Below are 20,711 nucleotides of genomic sequence, written 5' to 3'. Positions count from 1 at the left end.
TATATACACAGTAATAATGATAATCATAATAATCTTGTTTAAGTTAAAAAAAAAAGTGCAGAGATGGCTCAGCAGATAAGAGCCCTGGCTGCTCTGCCAGAGACCCAGGTTCAATTCCCAGCACTCACATGGCAGCTCACAACAGTATAACTTCAGGTGTAAGAAATCTAGTGCCCTTTTCTGGCTTCAACCAGCAGTAGATGTACATGTGGTACATATATACCTACACACACACACACACCATTAAAAAGATATTTAAAATATAAAGAACAAGATAATATGCTAGCAAAATGTCTCAGCAAATAAAGGCACTTTTCACACAAGCCCAACAGCCCAGAATCTACATGGCAGAAGGCGAGAACTAATCCCATTAAGTTGTCCTCTGCCTTCTACATATACATTGTGGTACATACCGCGCCCCCCTTTCCCCCCCACACACACATGTCATGCAGACACAAATAATAACACTTTTCATATCTTATTTATTTTATCTGTATGGGTATTTTGTCATCATGTACACCTGTGCATTAAGTGCATAGCTGGTGCCTACTGGAGGCTAGAGGAGGTTACATCTCCTGGGTCTGCAGCTACAGATGGCTGTGAGCCACCATGTGGGTGGGTACTGTGTTGTATGGAAGAGTAGCCAGTGCCCTTAACAACTGAGTCCTGAGTGTCTTTCCAGCCCCAGTATTTACAAAGAGAAGAGGAGGAAGGAGAGGAGGATAGGCTGCAGAGTTAGCTCAGTGGTTAAGGACACGCGCTGCTTTCCCGGAAGACCCGCATTCGTTTCCTAGACTTACAACCAGCTATAAGTCCTGTTCCAGAGAATCCAATGTCATCCTCCAGCCTTACTACCAGGCATACAGTACACACACATACACACACTCACATACACACACACACACACACACACACACACACACTCACACACACACTCACACACGCACACACTCATACACACACACGCACACTCACACACACTCACACACACACTCACACACTCATACAAACACACTCACACACACACACATACTCACACGCACACTCACACACTCATACAAACACACACACTCACACACAAGCAAGTAAAATATTCCAACACATAAATCTTTTGTTGTGTTTTTTTTGGGGGGGGAAGGGGTTGAAATAGAGTCTCTCTACATATAGACTAGGCTGCCTATAAAGTGCTGGGGTTTGGGGTTAAAGGTGTGCACCATCATGCCCCACTCAAAATCCATCACTTTTAAAAAGAACAGTTGGGCATGGTGGCACATTCTTGTCACCTCATCACTTGGGGCAGAAGAAGGACTTCTGCAAACTGAAGTCAGCTTAGAATATGTAGCAAATTCCAAGCCATTTAAGACGATGTAAAGGACGCTATCAAACAGACACGTGAATATAAAAACAACACAGGAAAGACACACTGTCACCACAGTGCTAAAAGGGGTGCTTTCTCTGGGTGGCAGGCAGTGGGGTTACAATTACAATGAATTTTCTTTTGTAGTCTTTTTAGAGCTTATCAATTAAGTATGAATTGATTTTAGAGAATTTGGAAGTCACAGAATATTTTAAAGAAAAAAAAACGAACCTAGAACTTAATAATTGACAGCATTCCATATCATTCATGATTTAAATATGCAAAATGGGGAACTAAGTAGATTGTACCAATATTTAAACAGTGAAGCATTATGAATTTTCAACATCAAAAGAAAGAGAAGGGAAAAGGCTGCAGTGTGAAAAGTAATGTACAGCTGAAAGGTGGTGTAGCATCTCAAACTGAGTTCTCACTGCACTGCCCACACTGACCGCAAACAGCAATCTTTCACACAGCTAGGGCTACAGACATGTACCCCCACAGATGGCTTTAAAAGACATATTGTTCCTTGAGACAGCACTGTTCTGCAGCCCAGACTGGCCTGGCACTTACAACAATCTACCTGCTTCATGCTTCCAAGTGCTGATCACAGGCATGAGCTACCACACCCACCTTAAAAGGTCATTTCTGAATTTGGAAAATCTGCTGTAGTTTCATAGGTACATGTCATCAAATACTAACTCCACACACTGTCTTGTCAACAGCCACCAAGCTTCCGAGGACAGTGCGTGTGAGTTATCAGACAGACTGTTCCCCTTTGAATCACAGCCTCCAGAGTTCAGCCTCTGAGTTAATAATACACGATCTATAGGATTTTGTCCACATATTAAATTAAATTTGTCACCCAAAGAATTACGTATTCTGGAAGAACAGTTTGTTAAGCTACTTCTATGAGAGAACTAACAATAAGACTTGGCTCAGCAAGACCATCCTCAAAATTCCATGAACCAATGAAGCCTTCTTTACCAGTAGTAAGAAAGAAACCAGTGCTTCTTTCTATCAGCAGAAAGGCCTGTATTCCTGAGTAATAAATGTTCACTACTATACCAAGTCTTGGATCAAGCTGCCAAATTACAATGCTTGTAAAATTTCTAGAGTAGTCATCCAGAGTACATGTACACAAATGCCTTAGAAGTTGTATAGGATAGCAGTTGAGAGCACATTCAAAAATCTTTAAGGAGATTGCTTCATTAACCAAATTTACTGAAAGCAGATTCACCTTGGTGCTCAAAATATGTGTAGAAAAAAACTGAAGAATCTACAAATCACGCAGGTAGCTCAGGAAAATTTGCCTAGCATGCTAAAAGTTCAGCATTCAACTGTAGAGAGAATAGAAACAATCAAATGAGATCTAGACCAGGGACTCCACACCCTGAGACCCAATATAGCTTACGTACCGCCAACTTTTAAAAATGGCTTTCAAAACTTAAGAGCACTTACATGGAGTGTATTTAGTCTGAAATTGTGCCAAGTGGCAAAGGTCCAGAAACTAAAATAACATTTACTAACTTTAGTGTCTCAGAAATACAAAAAACTCTCAACTTTACTAAGTTACCAAATTGGCATATCTAAATTAGTACACTGTTTACAACACACACACACACACACACACACTTAAAAATGTACACAAATATACTGGACAAGAAATTTTTACATGTTTTAAGAAGTTATGATTATTATGGAAGTAAATCATGTATCCAGTTTTCCAAAAATTGTATATTTGACCTCAAGTTGTTTCATATAGAAGATAAGCTGACAAAGGAAGGACTCCTAGGAATTACTTTAAGGCTAAGAGTAAGCATTCAGTATTGCAAGTATATAGTAAATACCTTCAGCCGTAAGAAACAAGAAAAGGAGCACATACTGGAATGGAGCAAGACTAAGGAATAGGTTGTTTATTTATTGAATCCCAACAAGTCTAAAGCAGATAGCACTGGCTTCGAACAGAACCAACCAAAGGTGTTTTCTCTGATAGAAGAAAACTGCACAGCACAGGCCTGAAACTTTGAAACCCAGGCTCTCAATCTCAAACTCCTCTCATCAAACTTGGTAACAGTAACTTTACAAAACCAACACAATGCACCCATCATTTTTGTTTTGGGACAAAGTCTCACTATGTAAACTAGCTTGCCCTCAGACTTGAAGCAATCTTCCCGCCTCTGCCTCCTAAGTGCTGGGATTTCAGGAATACATCACTTTGTCCAGCTTTAAATAAGTGATTTCTCAATAAGCTTCAAAATAAGTTATTTCTAAGTAAGGGTCAATTGTCTCTTCTTTAGCATTGGTCTAAAGTTATTTTCCTTTATCCCTCCTGATTACTGTATCCCCTAAGTAGGATATCACAGCAAACTACAACAACCTATTATCTGAGACTTTGTGTTATACCTGGTGTCCCTAACATTATCTGAGACTTTCGTGTTTGTTATAACTGGTGTCCCTAACTGCTCTTCATCCCATTCTCCTCAAAAAGAAATGATCCTGGGAAGCCTGACCTGGTGGCCCACATCCATAATATCTGCACTCCAGAGCTGATGTGAGCCAGTAAGATACTTTGGCAGGTAAGGTTGCTTGCTGTGCAAGTCTGAGGACTTGAATTTGACCCCCAGAACCCACACAAAGGTGGGAGAACTGACTCCACAGTGTTCTCTAACCTCCGAGTGCATGCTATGGCATATGTCATGTGTGCCCTCCCACACACACGCTGCACACATACATACAAAATAAGTGGGAGGGAAGGGGACATGCAAGCTGGGACAGGAGGATTAAGAGTTCCAGGCCAGCTTGAACTATGTGGTGAAACTCTCAAAAGTGAGGCAGAGGCTGATCTATCTGCATCAGCTTGAAAGTGTCCAAGGAGATCTGTGAACACTGGTCTACTGTGAACATGCTGGGTTACCTTCCTCATCGGCCACACTTGCCCTTCTCATCACAACCGTATGCGTGCATACGTGTGTGTTATGTGTGTGTGCGTGTGCATGTATGTTTGTTTCTACTTTCCCCCAACCCCCACCTCGAGCTAGGGGTTGAATCCAGGGCCTTGCACTTGCTAGGCAAGTGCTCTACCACTAATCTAAATCCCCAACCCAAGTTTTGTTGTTCTTATTCTCTTCCTCCTCCTCTTCCTCACCCTCTCCCCTTCTTCCTCCTTCTTCTTGGTGTTTGTTTATGTATTTGTTTGAGACAATGTTTCTCTGTGCAGCCCTGGCTGTCCTGTCAATCAGGCTGGCCCTGATCTCGTAGAGATCTACCTGCCTCTGTCTCCAAAGTGCTGAGATTAAAGGCATACACCAGACTGCCTGGCCTGTTTTTTTTTAAAGATTTATTTATTTTATGTGTATGAGTACGCCATCAGATCCCATTACAGATGGTTGTGAGCCACCATGTGGTTGCTGGGGATTGAACTCACGCACCTCTGGAAGAGCAGTCAGTACTTCTAACCACTGAGCCATCTCTCCAGCCCAGTGTTTAATAAACCATTATCTCTTCTCCATTAACTTCTCTTGACATCTGGCTCTCTCCTAGTGCCCTACAGTTAAGAACTATTTTTAGTATATCTATCCCTTATCTATCACCTGCACTGCCACTAAGATGAGTTCCTATAGCCTTCCAAACTCCACTACCAACTGCATTAGTCTCGGTACCATCATCTCAGCTTCAAAGCCTCCTAGTGATGTCCCTAAGCCCTCTCTAAGTTCTAATCTATACTCTGCTAAGTCCCTTGTCTAAAGGCCGTTTTGTTTCAGCTTGGTTTGGGTTTTTAGCTCAGGTACATGCTGAACACCCACTGTACATTATAGTCCCACCCCCAGAGCAATGATTTTTAAAGCCTTTTACTATAAACTACCACAGCTCCCAGCAGTCCTTCCTACCCTGTACGGGTTTGTTTTCTTCTAGTTGTGTGACCACTACTTAACACGGGGTCTGGCAAACAGCAAATGGGCACATATTTGTGGAAGAAACAAATGCCTAGAATGTAGTTGGCAACACCAGGCCACGGAATGAGAACTACACATGGAGACAAAGCTCAATGTGCTAGGAAACTAAATGAAAAATGTTTTACATATTAATACAATTAAAATACTATAACAAAGTTCTGTTTAAATTACAAGCATTCTGACTCTCATTTTGAGTGAATGTAGTTTTTTACAGATATAATGCTGGTCCGCTAAAATGTACCAATTTATAACCTTTATTATAGAAAGCATTACCCTATCAGTAAAGCTTCGCCTCCAGTTTTAATATTTTTATCCTGTCTATATAATGTACCTGATAGCTCAAAATGTCTTCTGTGCCTTTCTGTTTATTTTTATAATTTTACATGTTACCTGGATACTGGATCTACAGTATTTTATTCTGTTAAATGGAGGTCCTGCCTTCTAGATCCAGGCTTTGGCTGCTGTTTTGGAATATTGTCGTTGTCCTTCATGTTTGCTGCTGAGACAGTCTCCCCATGCTACTGAGGCAGGCCTCTAATTCCTAAACTCAAGAAGAGCTACCATGCCCAGCTTCAGGGTTTCATCCTCAATCATGGAAAGTCTGCGGGTTTGAAACCAGGGCAACAATCATGAAGTTCTTCCAGAGGTCTACCCCTCCTCTCCTAGTAAATTCTAAATACAAGTCTAATGAGTCGGCTAACCTTGAGGAACAAATGTCTTACGTCAGGAAGCTGGAGTCACCATATATACTACTTGTGTCCAGAGGACACTGAAAATCCGCCCTCTGGATCTGGCACAGAGTACCCAGGAATTGCAGCTCTCTGTCCTTGCTCCTGTAGTGGGAAGGTGAAACCCAGGCTCTGACAGCACCATATAGGCTCTGGCCCCGGCCCAGATTTGTCACATCTCTGCAGGATCCACCGAAGCTGGATGCTGGCATCCCCAGGACTTGTGAGAATGGCAGAGATGAGTTAGTCCCATTTCTTCATGTGAAATTGTTTAACTTAAAAAAATAAATAAATCCCTACATACATGACTCTTGACTCTCCATAATCTCCTTGTTGGGTAACAACTGCAGGCCTTACAAAGCATGCACTCGGGATGGCTTCTTTAGTCCTCAGGACACCTATTTCACCTGGAACCCTCCAGAAGGCAATGGCAGATCACCTGGCAACATGTTTGGTTTGGTTTGGTTTTCTTTAAAAGAGAAAATTCTTTTTCTGCTTTCCTCTTTGTCTTTCTCTCAGAATAGAGTGATTTAGTGCTAACACCTATCAGGTCTATGGGTACGGAGACTCCCTGGAGACTAAAGTTTCAGCCGTGAGTATCAAATACTTCAATGTTTCTAAATCTAAGTTTTTCATTATTAGGAAAACAGGAATACTGTTCTTATATAGGACTCAAACTTGTTAAGATTTTCATGTAATTTGGGCCAAAATATTATAGTATTTTAATTCTGGTTGGTGTTGGACCTCTGCGGCTGTAGGTTAAGTATGTCAAATTCTCCAAGAGTTCATGAATCTATATCACAATGCCACACACACACACACACACACACACACACACACACACACACACTCCATCTGTTAGCAGCAGCCTTACTATACCATTCAAGTTTAACATTATCAAGTATTACCTCCTAGCCATGAACCTCTACAGTATTTTATTCTGTTAAATGGGCACCTCTGCTATTTATTGTCCTGAAGGTCGCAGATTATAGTTTTAAAAGAGTCTCCGCACTGTTATAGCTTTGTCCCCACACTGTGACAAACATGCTGTACGAGACATGATTGGCAGTCCCCTGATATTCAGACTATATTGGAACTGTGGTTTCTTTGTTCCAGGTCCACTGGTGTGAACTACTGCAATCCAGTCTGCAGCAGATGACTGACTCTCTTCTGCCATGTGCCTCATGTGCCACTATGTCCCTGAGACAGGCAAGACAGGCATTACCCTCAGTATGATTTACATGTGACTAATGAGGCAGCCAAGCCATTTTGGCCATGAAGATCACAGAATCTGACTTCTCAATCAGTGGCTTTCCATATTTAGTCACACTTCTAACTTTTTAAGTCTACATTCAATGTCAGCACTAGGAATGTCACAGTTTAAATACAGGTAGCCACCACTAGCTACAAAGCCCCATTATCTACAACCTGATTAACAAGTTTTGATAACATCAAAGAAACCTTTTTACCAAATGGGCTATCAGGTCAGGTGTAGACAATATTTAGAAAGCAGCACACTTAATATTTGTATCTTATCTATGCCTTTGGAGAAAACAAAACAAAACAAAAAAAACCTACAACAGATATCTCTTGTCACTGTGCCCCTGGGTAACTAAATCAAATTGGGATGTCATTTGTAAATGTGTTTTACTTAATAATATGTATGAATTTTAATTACATATAGTCATATGCTTGATGACCTCCCTGAGTTAGACTTATCCCAGGTCACCTGCGGTGAGCACGGCTATCGCGTGCGCCCTTTCCTTGAGCTCACACTGACCGCAAGCAGTTAAGACGGCCAACTAGAGGTTTAGCCTGGCCATACTAACTTTTCGGGGCGCTCTTGCCCAGCTTACATTGCTTATTCCTGTTTCTCATTTGCTGTTCTCTCCACCCGTGGGCATTCGCTAGTTACCTTGCCCGTGAGCTGGGAGGATGAATACTGCTCACTGAGAGATATACACGAATGGACAACAAGGACCTGATTCTTCCAGGAAGAAACAGATTAGAAATGATCCAAATAAACCTGGTGCGGGAGCTCACGGCTGTAACCCCAGACCACTTCAGCTGCCTAGGAGCTTCAGGCCAATCTGGGATATACAAGACCCTGTTTTAAAAAAAGAAAAGAAAAGAAAAGAAGAGAAGAGCAGAGCAGAGCAGAGCAGAGCAGAGCAGAGCAGAGCAGAGAAGAGAAGAGAAGAGAAGAGAAGAGAAGAGAAGAGAAGAGAAGAGAAGAGAAGAGAAGAGAAGAGAAGAGGGGAGGGGAGGGGAGAGGAGGGGAGGGGGAAGGGGAGGGGGAAGGGGGAGGGGAAGGAGGAGAAAGAGAGAAGGAGGAGGAGGAGGGGGGAGGGGGAGGGAGAGGGAGAGGGAGAGGGAGAGGGAGAGGAGAGGAGAGGAAAGAGGAAGGAAAGGAAAGGAAAGGAAAGGAAAGGAAAGGAAAGGAAAGGAAAGGAAAGGAAAGGAAAGGAAAGGAAAGGAAAGGAAAGGAAAGGACAAAAAAAAAAAAAAAAACTTCCCCTTGAAATCTAAGGACCAGGAACAAAAATGGGCCCACTAACTGAAGAGCATCTCTCTCCCCACCCCTGTTTTATTTTATTTTTATTTATTCTTTTTTTTTTTTTTTTTTTGAGACAGGATTTCTCTGTGTAGCCTCGGGTGCCCCGAAACTTGATCTGTTGGCCAAGCTGGCCTCAAACTCAAAGATCCATTGCTTCTGCCTCCCCAGTGAGTGCCAGAGGTAAAGGCCTGCATGGGCCACTCACTGCCAGGCTCTGAAGAGCATCTTCAATGCAGCTGAAACTGAGGTTAGGGCACAGTCGTTCACTAGCACAATCCTCGCATGGCACACATGAAGCTCAGCCCTGAGTTAGGTTCTCCCTGCCCTCCTGCCTCCCCTCCTTCCTCTCTCCCTCTCTACACACACACACACACACACACACACACACACACACACACACACAGAGGGTTGGGGGAGAGTGGGGGGGGAGGGAGGGAGGGAGGATGAGAATAAATTGTAATCAGAACTACATTCAACAGTATTGCAAAAGAAAACTCACCAGCAAAGGAAATTATCATGTGTCAGTGGTACAAAATTGGTTGATTAGCCTAATAAGGATAACGATTAAAATGACAACACCGAGTGCCTCCCGTAGCGCACTACTAAGCTCAGCGTGTCCCAGACATTTCCTCACACATTGTCTCATCTTATTTCACAGCACTATGAGGAAGAAACTGGCAGCAGCATCCTCTTCCTCATCAGATGAGGAAATTCTAGGGTGACCTGCCTAGTGTCACAGTAACCGATGGAGCTAGAATCTTATAAGAATGGCTGACTCAAACATAGTCTCAAGCCTTAGAAGAGCAGCTGACTCATTCATTCATTCATTCATTCATTCATATGACAAACATCTGAATGCCTACCATGTACCACATACCTTCTAAGTATCTGTAATAACATAATGTGTATGGATTGGCTTCCTGTATTTTCTACACGATCTATTACTCAGTACCATCAAAAAGTAATGTTCCTGAAGCCTCAAATTACCTCTGCCACAAAGAGCAATGGTCTAGGAAAAAAGCCTGTCCCCTCTTACAAGGCTGTGAGCAGATCTGGGGGACGGAGGCCTTGTTTCGTTCGCGCTGGCAATCCCAGTGTAAGGATTCCTAACTCATCATACAGTAATACCATGAATTCTGTGTTTTAGAACCCATGGCATTTACTATTCCATTTCATTTTTGCATTCCCAGTGGTAGGGCTGAAATAGTCAGCACTATACACTTTCACAGCTGTGTCATGGTACATGAGTTTCGGTAAAACGTTTACCAAGAGCAAATCACCGGCCATCGATAAACGACGTTTTCTCCTCACTCACCTCCCTAGCACGGCAGCAGCCAGCCCAGCTCTCCTGCTGTGGAGGTAAATGAACTGAAAGAGCAACACTGACCCCAGCATAAGCAGCTGCCGATGAACTAAAGACCTTTCCCGTATGTCCTTTTCCTAGACACCTCACCCAGAAAAGGACTCCAGCAACGTTACCAAGAACTGGCAGCATAGGACTAAACCACGGGGCTCTAACTCTGTCTTCCGTAACGCCTTACTCTGAGCAGTACACATGACTCACTTGAAGCACAGGAAGGGCAAAGGCTCTGCTCTCTTTCCTGTGAGAACTCCCAACAATAATGCCATTGGAAGAAAAGGGCTACAGGAATGCCACTCGGCAGGGCAAATTAGCTCCATCCTTCAATTACATCCCCACCAGTTACCTCACTGCTAACGCTTCGTGGTCATTACAAGTTTGGATTGTGAAAATTAAAGTGCCTGTTTTAGACAGCAGATTCATGCTCAAAATATGCTCAGCAGACACCGACTCTGAAACCACATAGCCACACAGGACAGGGACAATCATAAAACATCTGGGCACCTATAGTGATAATATTTTTAGTAAGCCAAATAACACCTCCCATTTCTTTACCTATTCCACTCATTACAATATATCCAAAATTGGAACCAGTTAATCACTATGCAGAAGTTAGAATCCTCAAAAGTGCACTTCCAGTTCCTGGCCCACGCCATTTACAGCTGGGCTGCTCTGGGTCAGTTTCTCAACTACCCGGTGGCTGACTTCCCTCGCCTACAGAAAGGAGATGGCTAAGCCAATCCCCTGAGTAGGCTTCTGAGAAACTGCACAGCCTACACAGGCCCAGAAAGCACTAAATCAATGTTACTATTTTCTACACTGAAATGAATTGTGGGGAGAGGTTCAGTGTTAAAGCACTTTTCTAGGATATACAGAGTCAAGCAGGGAGGGGTGTGTGTGTGCATGCACGTATGGATGTACATGGTAATTCAACCACACTGGCCTGTTCCCTCCCCACTCCCCCCACCATGGAAAAGCCCTTTTGTTTGATTAAACAAAAATAAATAAAATAAGCGACTTACAGAAAATTTCAAAATCCAAAGAGATAGTGGCTTTGCTGTAAGGCTGTGATAGCTGAGAGAGCATCTCCTTGCTAGTTCCCCAGCCTCCTTGTAGACCACAGCCATATCTCCAGCAGCCTATTCCCTCACTAAAGAGATCCACAACCCTGGCTCATCACCTGCTCACTGCCTGTCATGCCTGCAGCTGGAAGTAATAACACTTCAGGTTTTGAAGATAAAAGCCCCAAAGGAAAGGGTGTTTTTTAAAAAAAAAAAAATCAAAAACACTTTTGCTTTTAAGTTTAAGGGAAAGTCCCCGAGTCACCCGCTGCCATGATGAACTTCAAAATGCCACAGCAAGGCCAAAGTTGGCCAGAGGCCTCTTTTCTATTTTAAAATGCTCTTTCCTTCTTTGGGCCTCACCACCTGCTCTTCCCTATGCTTAATACCAGCCCCTACCTCCTCATGAGCAATGGTTTTCCATTTAGATAACGCTATCTCCATTTCAAATATCCCCCAAAGCCTCACCGAGGTGTTTCTCTTAATTCTCCCACACCTCTACAAAATACTCCTCCCACGGGTGCCTTCAATTCCTAGCACTAGAGACAGCACTTAATGTGTACTTAGTAAAGCTAATGAAACATGATACAGGCTCAAGCACCTTTCAAAACTTAATACGAGATTTAAACAACATAAAGACAATTTCAGGCTTAATATAGATATCTGTAAAACAGGGGTAACCCAGGTACGTTACCCAGGATCCCAGCACTTAGGAGGCAGAGGCAGAACAATCCAGAATAAAGGCCAGCTTGAGCTACATATACCTGGCCTGTATGAAACTGAAAGAAAAGTAGGGGAGGAAGGAAAATGCATGAAAGAGCCAGAAGAAGGAGGGAGGACTAAGAAACAGCTCAGCCAGTGAAGGGCTTGCCATGCACAAAGAGAGGGCCCTGTACAATGGTTTCTTTATTGCCTAACTGCAGAGAGAAATTCAAATTGTAGAATGTATAAAAATGAGGTAGGGCAAGTCTCAAGCTCTCGTGCTTGAGGGGCAGAAGACTCGGGAGTTCAGGGTCATCCCTGGCTACGCAGACAATTCAAGACCATCCTGGACTCCATGAAATCCTGCCTCAAAAGAGAAGACAGACTTCATATACAAATAGAAGTGTTCACTTACAGCTATTCAAAAAAAAATTTCTTTTTTAGACAAGCAGAGACCATTCTAAGACTTAAGCAGTAAAAATAGTAAGGGTATAACTAACTCTCTTTCTTGAATAAGGTGAAACTTAGACCTTTACACTGGATACATTAACGGGTTTCCATGGACTCGGTTACACCCTACCAAAACTAAACAGCTCAGTTTCCACCTTGCCTGGAATTACTGCTGCATATACATGGGTTTTAGGCATAGCTGATAAACAGTAAACCTCAAACGCATTCCATAAGCTCTCGTGGGGAAGGAATTAAAGTCTGTTATTTCTATCCCTAACACATAACTAGGTAATGTTACTTCTCCTAATTATTGTGTGACAGGTGCAAGAACCACAGGGAGTTATTTTACTCAACATATCTAGTAAGTGCAAGGGACTTCTCTAAGGAATCTACATTCTCATTTAAATTTTTTAAAAAAGATGTAAGTAGGTTATTATATATCATACAGCTGAGGAAACACAGGTACTCATAGGTCACGTAGTTAATAAACTTAAAGAGCACCAATAGGTCCAAAGTCCACAGCAAGAATGCACTATCTCTAATGTGATAAAGAAAAACCTACAGACTTTAAAGAGCAGGTCATTCTAGACTTCTTTCAGTTAAGGAAAAAACAAAAAAACAAAAACAAAGGCAAAACAAAATTATGCCTGAGCCATCGAAAGTTAAGAATCGAATGGTTAAAAGGAAAAATGCAGGAGGAAGAAAAGGAATTTGGGAGCACTGAAAAACAAAGGGGACTGTGATGTGGCTCCGTTGGCAGAAGGTCCCTGGCACGCAGGAAGGAAGCCCTGGGGTTGAGCCCAAGCACCTCATAAAGCCAGGCCCGGTGGTGCCGCCCTGATAACGCCACCACCCAGGAGACACGGGCAGCAGGCACAGACCATCTAGGTCACATTCAGCTAGCAGATTCAAAGCAAGCCTGGGTTTCATGATGGCTTACATGAGGCCCTCTTTTTTTTTTTCTTTTTTTTTTTCCCTTTTTAACTGAAAAAGGAGAATGAACAAGAACATCATTTTAAAGGCGAGAATCTGAAAGTTCCTTGCAGCCACTATGCATAACCTCTGGAAGGGAAATGCTGGTTTTGAAAAGAAAATAAAGCAAAATGACACCTATATAGTCAACCCCTAATCAGCTTACTATGCAGACAGACGTGCTAGGGAGATGGCAACCTGAGTTCAAGTCCCGGAACCTACTCAAAAGCGGAAGGAGAAAACAGACAACTCAAAAGTTCTTCTCTGAAAACCATGCACACACAAAAATAATTTTTAAAAAATCTAAATTCCTTCCACAAAAATTGAAACTACATGCTACGCTAACCAGTCTGCCTGAATCCGAGTGTTTCCTCGCCTATGTTTCCAGCATCTCCGTCTCTTGGTAAATACCAACAACCTCACATTTCAATAGCAAAACCTCAATTTTTAAAATCAGAGTAATTCCCCAAACATCTCAGACACTTCTGTAGAGCTCTGCCAAAAATGACTAAGTGAGAATGGGATTAATAAGCTTCATAACATGTCTCTGTGTTTCCAAAAGGATGGAGTTCAAAGAGAATATAAAAAAAAATAATAAAGAATTCACAGTTCGTAAAACATATATGGGGAAAGCTCTCTAAACATTTCCATCGTGGAGTCCAAGTGAGGCACATTTCATGAAAGCCAACTCAACCGCATGGAACCAAGCGGGGCACCAAAAAATAGCAGTGCCTCCAGCCTCTACTCCTGTTCCACGCTACCCATCCAAGACGAGAGAAACACCACCATCTTAATCTGGCACAAGCACGCGCAGCTTGACAAACGTCTGTTCATCTGCTGAGACTCTTTCTCTCCTTCTATATGGAAACACAGAGAAAAGTTAAGGAAACGAACCCAGCCAACTTTCATCAGAAGCAAAAGACAGGACCTATTCAGCTACCAGCAAATGTATGAAAGACGTGAATGAATGGATCAATTTTAGGAGAAAGGGGAAGAAGGCACAAAAGTGGGTTAGACTATGCAGCCAGATGATTTGCGTGTTTGTTTGTTTGTTTGTTTGTTTGTTTTTGAAAGCAACCCGTCTTGGAGATGAGCAAAAAGATGGCTACTTAGGGACATCTTAACAGGGGCAAAAGGAGGTCAGCATCCTTTTATGGTGATGGATCAGACACCAGAATTTAGGGAACAAGTAACGAGAATTTATAACAGCCTGCCGTCTGTTTCCGTCATCAGATTTTAATCTATACTTACTGTGTTTTGGCACAATGATGCTTTATTTGGGTCATGGTAAGGAAACCTGAATTCTCCTCCCAATAAAGCCAACATGCTATAGAAAGATGGCTTGGTGGTTAAGAGCACTTGCTCGTTTAGAGGACCCAGGCTCTTGGTTCCCAACACCCACACAGTGGCTCACAACCATCTGTTCCGGAGATTACGTATGATGCTATCTAGTGGACTCTGCAGGCATTACACACACACAGTGCACATAAACTCCAACTGGTGCTCTCTCTCTCTCTCTCTCTCTCTCTCTCTCACACACACACACACACACACACAATTAAGCAAACAAACCTTTAGAGACGAGAAGTTCAACAATAACCAAGGGCTCCTGTTTCATCTGCCATCAAAGGCATGTACCTGGTGACCATGCGAAAAGAAAAACTTTCTCAGTTCTGGTTTGGACACAGATGGGTATTATCTGGAGGATCCTGGGCAAAACAACAAGAGCAAAACAAAAAAACCAAACAAACAAGAAGCAAGCAACACACTCAAATAACATAGTCAAGAGAGGGTAAAATGGGGGAGCCACTTTGAAAGCACAGAAGGATTTGGGGAAAGCAGTTAGAGATGGTGGTGTGTCCTCAGGGTACAACATCAAGAAGCCTTTGTCATGTCTAAGTCTAAGGTCTATGCAGCACAGACAGGCATTATAAAGTGATCACTGCACAGCAAACACACACACACAAGAGACGGGTTCTGCCAGTTCCATCTATGTCCTAGCCATCACAGGCCTACCTACAGACAAACCACGAGCACACATTCTTGAGTCTCTACTCCCCTAGATCAAGTTGGAAAATGGGGAGAAGAAGATTATAGACTTAATGCTAGGCAACACCTAGCATTTCCTGTCTCTGAGTTAACTGAGAAGCCAAGGCTCTACCATGGTATAGGTCTAAGCCATGCCCTTCTCCCTGACCAAAGGCCTGCATTAGTACACTTAGCATGATGTAACATCTAGTTTACTTTTCCTTCACTAGACTCTGAGCTTCTTTAGGGAAGGGACTGTCCTATTTACCTTTCCATCCCCAGCACTCAAGCAAGGTACAAAAGTCCGTCATCCGTCAGTGTGCACTAAATCAGTGGACTCTGTATCTATCAACTGGTGGCTAAAATACAGAATAATCCTTAGTAATTAAACAGTAAGTTATGTTCAGGACATAATATAATATTGGGCTAAAATCGCCAACTCTCTATTGTTCTTTATATAGTAGCTTTTCATGTGTTCAGGTAATTGTATATGGACTTACCAACAGTTTTAGAACCACTGATCACAAGAACAAAAGCAAGACCAGATGTGGTGGCAACTGTCTTTAATTCCAGCATTTAGGAGTCAGAGGCAGGTAGATCTCTGAGTTCACATAGTGGGCTCCAGGCTAGCCAAAACTACACGGTGAGACTCTATCTATAAATAAATAAGCAAGGAGGCAAATTAAAACAGAAATCAACGATAGGCCTGTCAAATCAAAGACCAGAAAAAAAAGATTACACGACTCTACTTCAGTTCACAGGATCAAATATATATCATCTCTCAAATTTCTCTTCTTCAAGGATTTGCCAAATCCACTAAAGGAGTTAATAATTTAGATATTGATGAATTAATGGAGATTATTTAGAAACAAACACACATAAACACAAATATACATAATGTTTAATGACCACTTCAAAAGACATCACCCTGGGTAAAAATTACGAAAGTACTTGTGTAACAAAATCACGTAACATCATCATATTAAAATGGGTATGCAGAGTGATGTTGGAGCAGTCATTAACAGAATATGGAACATATTCACATTGTAATTATGAATCACTTTCACATAACCTATACTTACAAAGTGCTTAATCATCTTTCTGCCAGTATAGTCAACTCTTACCTGTGGATGCTCCACAGAAAAAGGGGAAAAGTTTAAGCCAGGCTGAAAGCTCTCTTGGAGCAAACAATTTTAGGCTGCCAATCTCTGGCTGTCAGTACGGTAAATAAATCCCAAGTTTAGTACAATCCTTACACTCTCCTAGAAAGGTAAGTTTACTATAAATCTGTCTTCCAGAAGTCAGCCTTAAAAACACTTTGTATCTGCATCAGTGTTCTCACGTGGTGTTAATTGTGGGGGCTGATGTTACCACATCGAAGTACATTTTGTTCATAGCTAACTAAAATAAGTAGGCTACTTTCTACTTAGGAAAAGGGAAATCTGGGAGATCTTGACAATACACTGAACTACTTTTAAAGAAATTTCTGCAGCAGCCCAAGAAAAACAACAACAATAACAGCTAACAACAACAACAACAACAATAATAATAAATAGATAAAATAACATTCAAATAGATGTAGATAGAGAGATGGTTAAGAACACCTACTCCTCTTCCAAGGGACCTGGTTCAATGCTCAGCATCCACACTGCAGCTTATGACTGTCTGCAACTCCAAAGTCTAACATCCTCACACAAACATATATGCAGACAAAACACTAACGGAGGTAAAATGAAAATTAGAAAAAAATGATAATTTATGTAAAAATATTCAAGTGGTGAGGTGTTTTTTTATAAAAGCAAACCTAAAGTAATACAGAATCCCTCAGAAGAGCTTTGCTTCAAATCACTAAGCTGGGTAAGATGGTTCATGCCTGTATCTAACACTTCAGAGGCTGGAGGACTGGCAGACGTTCAAATCTAACCTGGTCTACATAGTGAGTTCTAGGCCTGGCTGAGCTGTGAGGCCCCATGTTTCAAAAAACAAAACAAAACAACAAGAAGTATGGGAAGAAACTGTAGATATTGACAATGGCTTAGGAGAGCATATTCCTGAAACTGTAAGGCCAATTACATTACTATAAGATGACTCAGAGGTCAACAGGATGTGTCATGTTGCAAATATAGGCCACCTGGCAGAAAACAGAATTAATAAAACTGCACTGCATATGTGTTTTCCCACTGTACATGATCTTTGTCAGTTTATTTGTTCAATAGAAATTTGAGGCTGACCCGAACTCGCTGCGCAACCCAGACCAGCCTCTAACTCAGGAATCTTCCTATTTTAACCATGTGAGGGATGGGATTACAAACATGAGACAGGGCACCAGGCAACCACATCAACTTCCCTCCAGCCCTGATATGAGGGTTCGTGGCTAATCTCACTGTCTCTGATTATGTCATGTTCCGTGGATACACCTGGGAGGCCTGCTCTTTTCTGAGGGGAAACAGAGGAGTGGATCTGGGGGGGGGGGGTGGGGGGGAGGACTAGGAGCACTGTGCTTGGGTATACTGAAACAAAATTAATTAATTTTAATTAGAAATTACAAAGTATAATTAGAAAGTATAAATCTACCATATGGCTTCATGTTATTAACATTAGCTGTGAGGCCCTATTGTTTTCAGCGCTCCTCATCAATGTTGGGTCCGTAGAAAAGCAACACCATACTTTAGCCAGGCACGGGAGAGCGTGCCGATATTCCCAGCACTGAGGCCGAGGAAGAAGAGGACACAGGTTCCAAACCAGGTTGCACAGCAAGACCCTATCTAGAAAGAAGGAAGAAAGAAGGAAAGGAGAGAGGGAAGAAAGGGAAAGGAAAGAAGGCAGAAAAGAGAGAACGGGGAAATAGTTCATAAACTAATAACTTAAAATAATCTACCCCGATATCTGAAAAGATGTTTCTATAAAGGCTGTTCTTGGTTAGTGACCCGGGCTCTCCCTAGGTAGCCCAAGCTGGTCTTGAACTAAACATTTTCCTACCTCTGCACCACAAGTGCCTGGGCTACAGGTCACCACATCCTAATGGATGTCCTAAGACTGAATCCCGCAGAGTGAATTCCTCAATGAAAGGTGGCGCGGGGGGGGGGGGGGGGGGGGGTCCTTCCAAATAAAGAAGTTTCTTTAAAAAAAAAAAAAAAGGAACTCTTTAAGAAAATGCATTTAAACCGGGCGTGGTGGCACACGCCTTTAATCCCAGCCCTCGGGAGGCAGAGGCAGGCGGATTTCTGAGTTTGAGGCCAGCCTGGTCTACAAAGTGAGTTCCAGGACAGCCAGGGCTATACAGAGTAACCCTGTCTCAAAAAAGAAAGAAAGAAAGAAAGAAAGAAAGAAAGAAAGAAAGAAAGAAAGAAAGAAAGAAAGAAAGAAAGGAAGGAAGGAAGGAAGGAAGGAAGGAGAGAGAGAGAGAGAGAGAGAGAGAGAGAGAGAGAGAGAGAGAGAGAAAATGCATTTAAAAAAAACAGGTACTAAAATTTTAACAATTTTATAAGATTATAGGCACCTAAATGGTCAGGCTGGAAGCAAGAGAGAGGAATAGTCTAGAACAGCGAGATTAAGTTAAAGCCTGGGGAAATTTCCTATCTCTGAGGAACCATTATGCTGATTTGTATCTAGGATGCAAAAGCCACTAGTTCAGTCGCCTTGAAAACTCGCCAGGACTATGTCAGTTACTTAAACCAGAGTCCCACCACCCAAACTTCCAACAGCTTACAACTAGGTAAATTGCCTGACCCAATGGTCTACAAGTGACAGACACGATACAGGAAAAAAAAGAAGAAAAAAGAAAAAGAAAAAAAGTGAAAGCTACCCCTTCCATGCCTATCCCTTGACAAGATGACTCTAGTTTTGGAGGTTTGGGAAGTTTTGTTTTTGTTTCTCCTGAAGGAGAAACAAAACAAAACAAAAAAAAACATCTGGAGACGAAAGACCCCAGAATTGAAGTCTTCCACCAGGGAAATAACCTTAACTTTGCTGTAGCTAAAGAAATTAAAGAAGCTAAAGGCGCTCCGTGCCAGGCTGTCACAGGAGACAGGCACACCAAGGCAAGGGCTGCGCTATAAGCCAATAGCAGGACTTCTACGGGATGGGATGGGGAAAAGCAAGCTTCTTCAGACCTCATCAGGCAGAAACCTGGCCATCTCCATCGCTCCTGCAACCTGACAATTTACAACCTGACGACGCCTTCTAATTAGGAACGTTCTAAACCTTTTATAGACGAAGAAAACTTTCAAGTGCTTCTCACCAAGTTATGATAAGCTGGGCACTGAAGCCTGCCTGCCTGCCTGCCTGCCTGTTCCCAGGGAGGGAAAAGTCCGAGTGTACCGAACCTCCAGCTTCGCTGCAGAACCTGATGAGCCAGAGACCAGGATTCTCTGCACGGTGCAGAGGGAGGAGCCCACCCTGCCTGTTAGAGTGGGCCGGGAAACAGAGGGTAACAGCACAGGCGAGAACAGAGGCCAAGCAGGGCTAGACTCAGCGCACCGGCAGACAGGCAGGGAGAGCCCACGCTGGAGCCAGAGTGTTGGATGCAGAAGCGGGGATCACCCCCACCCCCACCCAGCCCCGGCCCCCCGAGCTGCGCAAACGGCTCCCCACAACTCTCTCCGCAGCCACCGGCGCACGCGCGCGCGCGCACGCCGGGCACACCCACCCCACACCGGTGCGCGGCTCCGCCTGGAAGACCCCCGGGCCGCGGCGCCTACGTACCCAGCAACACGCAAATCACATCGAGGGCCACGTACGGCAGCCGCGTCTTGTCGAACATGGTCACCGGCTGGATGGTGTCACCACCTGGTGCGAGTGGCGGGAGGAACAGACCGCGGCGGTCCAGATACCCAATTCCCAGAGCCCCGCCCTCGGGATGGCGGCCGCCCCAAGCGACTGCGAGCCTCTTAGACTGACGGGAGCAGGGACCAGGGCAGTTTGGATTGGGCCGCCCTGCCACCGAGGGCAATCGTGTCCCGGACTTTTCCCTTCACGGACCCGGTACTGGGCCAGTGGCCGCCGATCTGTCGCCTCAGGCGCCTGCTCTCTCAGTGCTGGCTCGTCGCGGCCAATCGCCCTCCGCTGCCCTGTGCCCTCTCCAACAGGCCGGGCGAGCTCTAAGGATGAGGACTGGAGGAACACCGCTCCTCCCGCCCCAGGCGCGCCGCTCCGGCCAGTGCGCGGTCTCGCCGGCTGCAGCGCGCGGGGACGAAACCCAGGCCAGCGCAGACAGCCAATCAGCGCCATCGGCCCCGCCCCGCCGACTTGCGGAGCCCGCCCCGAATCTGGAAGCTGGTTAACGGGGCGGGGCCAATTGCAGGGATTGGGAGTCCTCTCTTTAGTCCATTCAGCCCTTTAGTGCTAGGCGATGCTTCCTTTAAAGGAGAGCCAGACCCCGATACACCATTCCATAGCTCCTGCTGCCCGCCATCCTTCTCCTCCCATGGGCTCTCCCTCCAAACTGTTTAAATGAGTTACCTCTAAGCCCCTTTCTGTGAGGGGCCTGCACCTTGGCCTTCCTGTTGGTCGTAGCTGAGCTTCATTCTAGCAAGAATCCTTCT

At 43.7% G+C, this 20,711-nt stretch overlaps 1 protein-coding gene across 2 annotated transcripts in view; it reads right to left on the bottom strand.

Annotated features, from left to right (window-relative positions):
- Positions 1-20,362, bottom strand: part of Plpp1 (phospholipid phosphatase 1) — a 67,118-nt gene extending 46,756 nt beyond the window's left edge. For both annotated transcript variants that reach the window (NM_008247.3, NM_008903.2), the window contains exon 1: positions 19,873-20,362. In NM_008247.3, coding sequence (NP_032273.1) covers positions 19,873-19,930 — 58 coding nt within the window. In that variant the 5' untranslated portion in view covers positions 19,931-20,362. The remainder of the gene's footprint in view (positions 1-19,872) is intronic.
- Positions 20,363-20,711: the final 349 nt, after the last annotated feature.

Source organism: Mus musculus, chromosome 13 (genome assembly GCF_000001635.26).
Source record: "Mus musculus strain C57BL/6J chromosome 13, GRCm38.p6 C57BL/6J".
Classification (NCBI taxonomy): Eukaryota; Metazoa; Chordata; class Mammalia; order Rodentia; family Muridae; genus Mus; species Mus musculus.
This window is presented reverse-complemented; position numbering and strand designations above follow the sequence as displayed.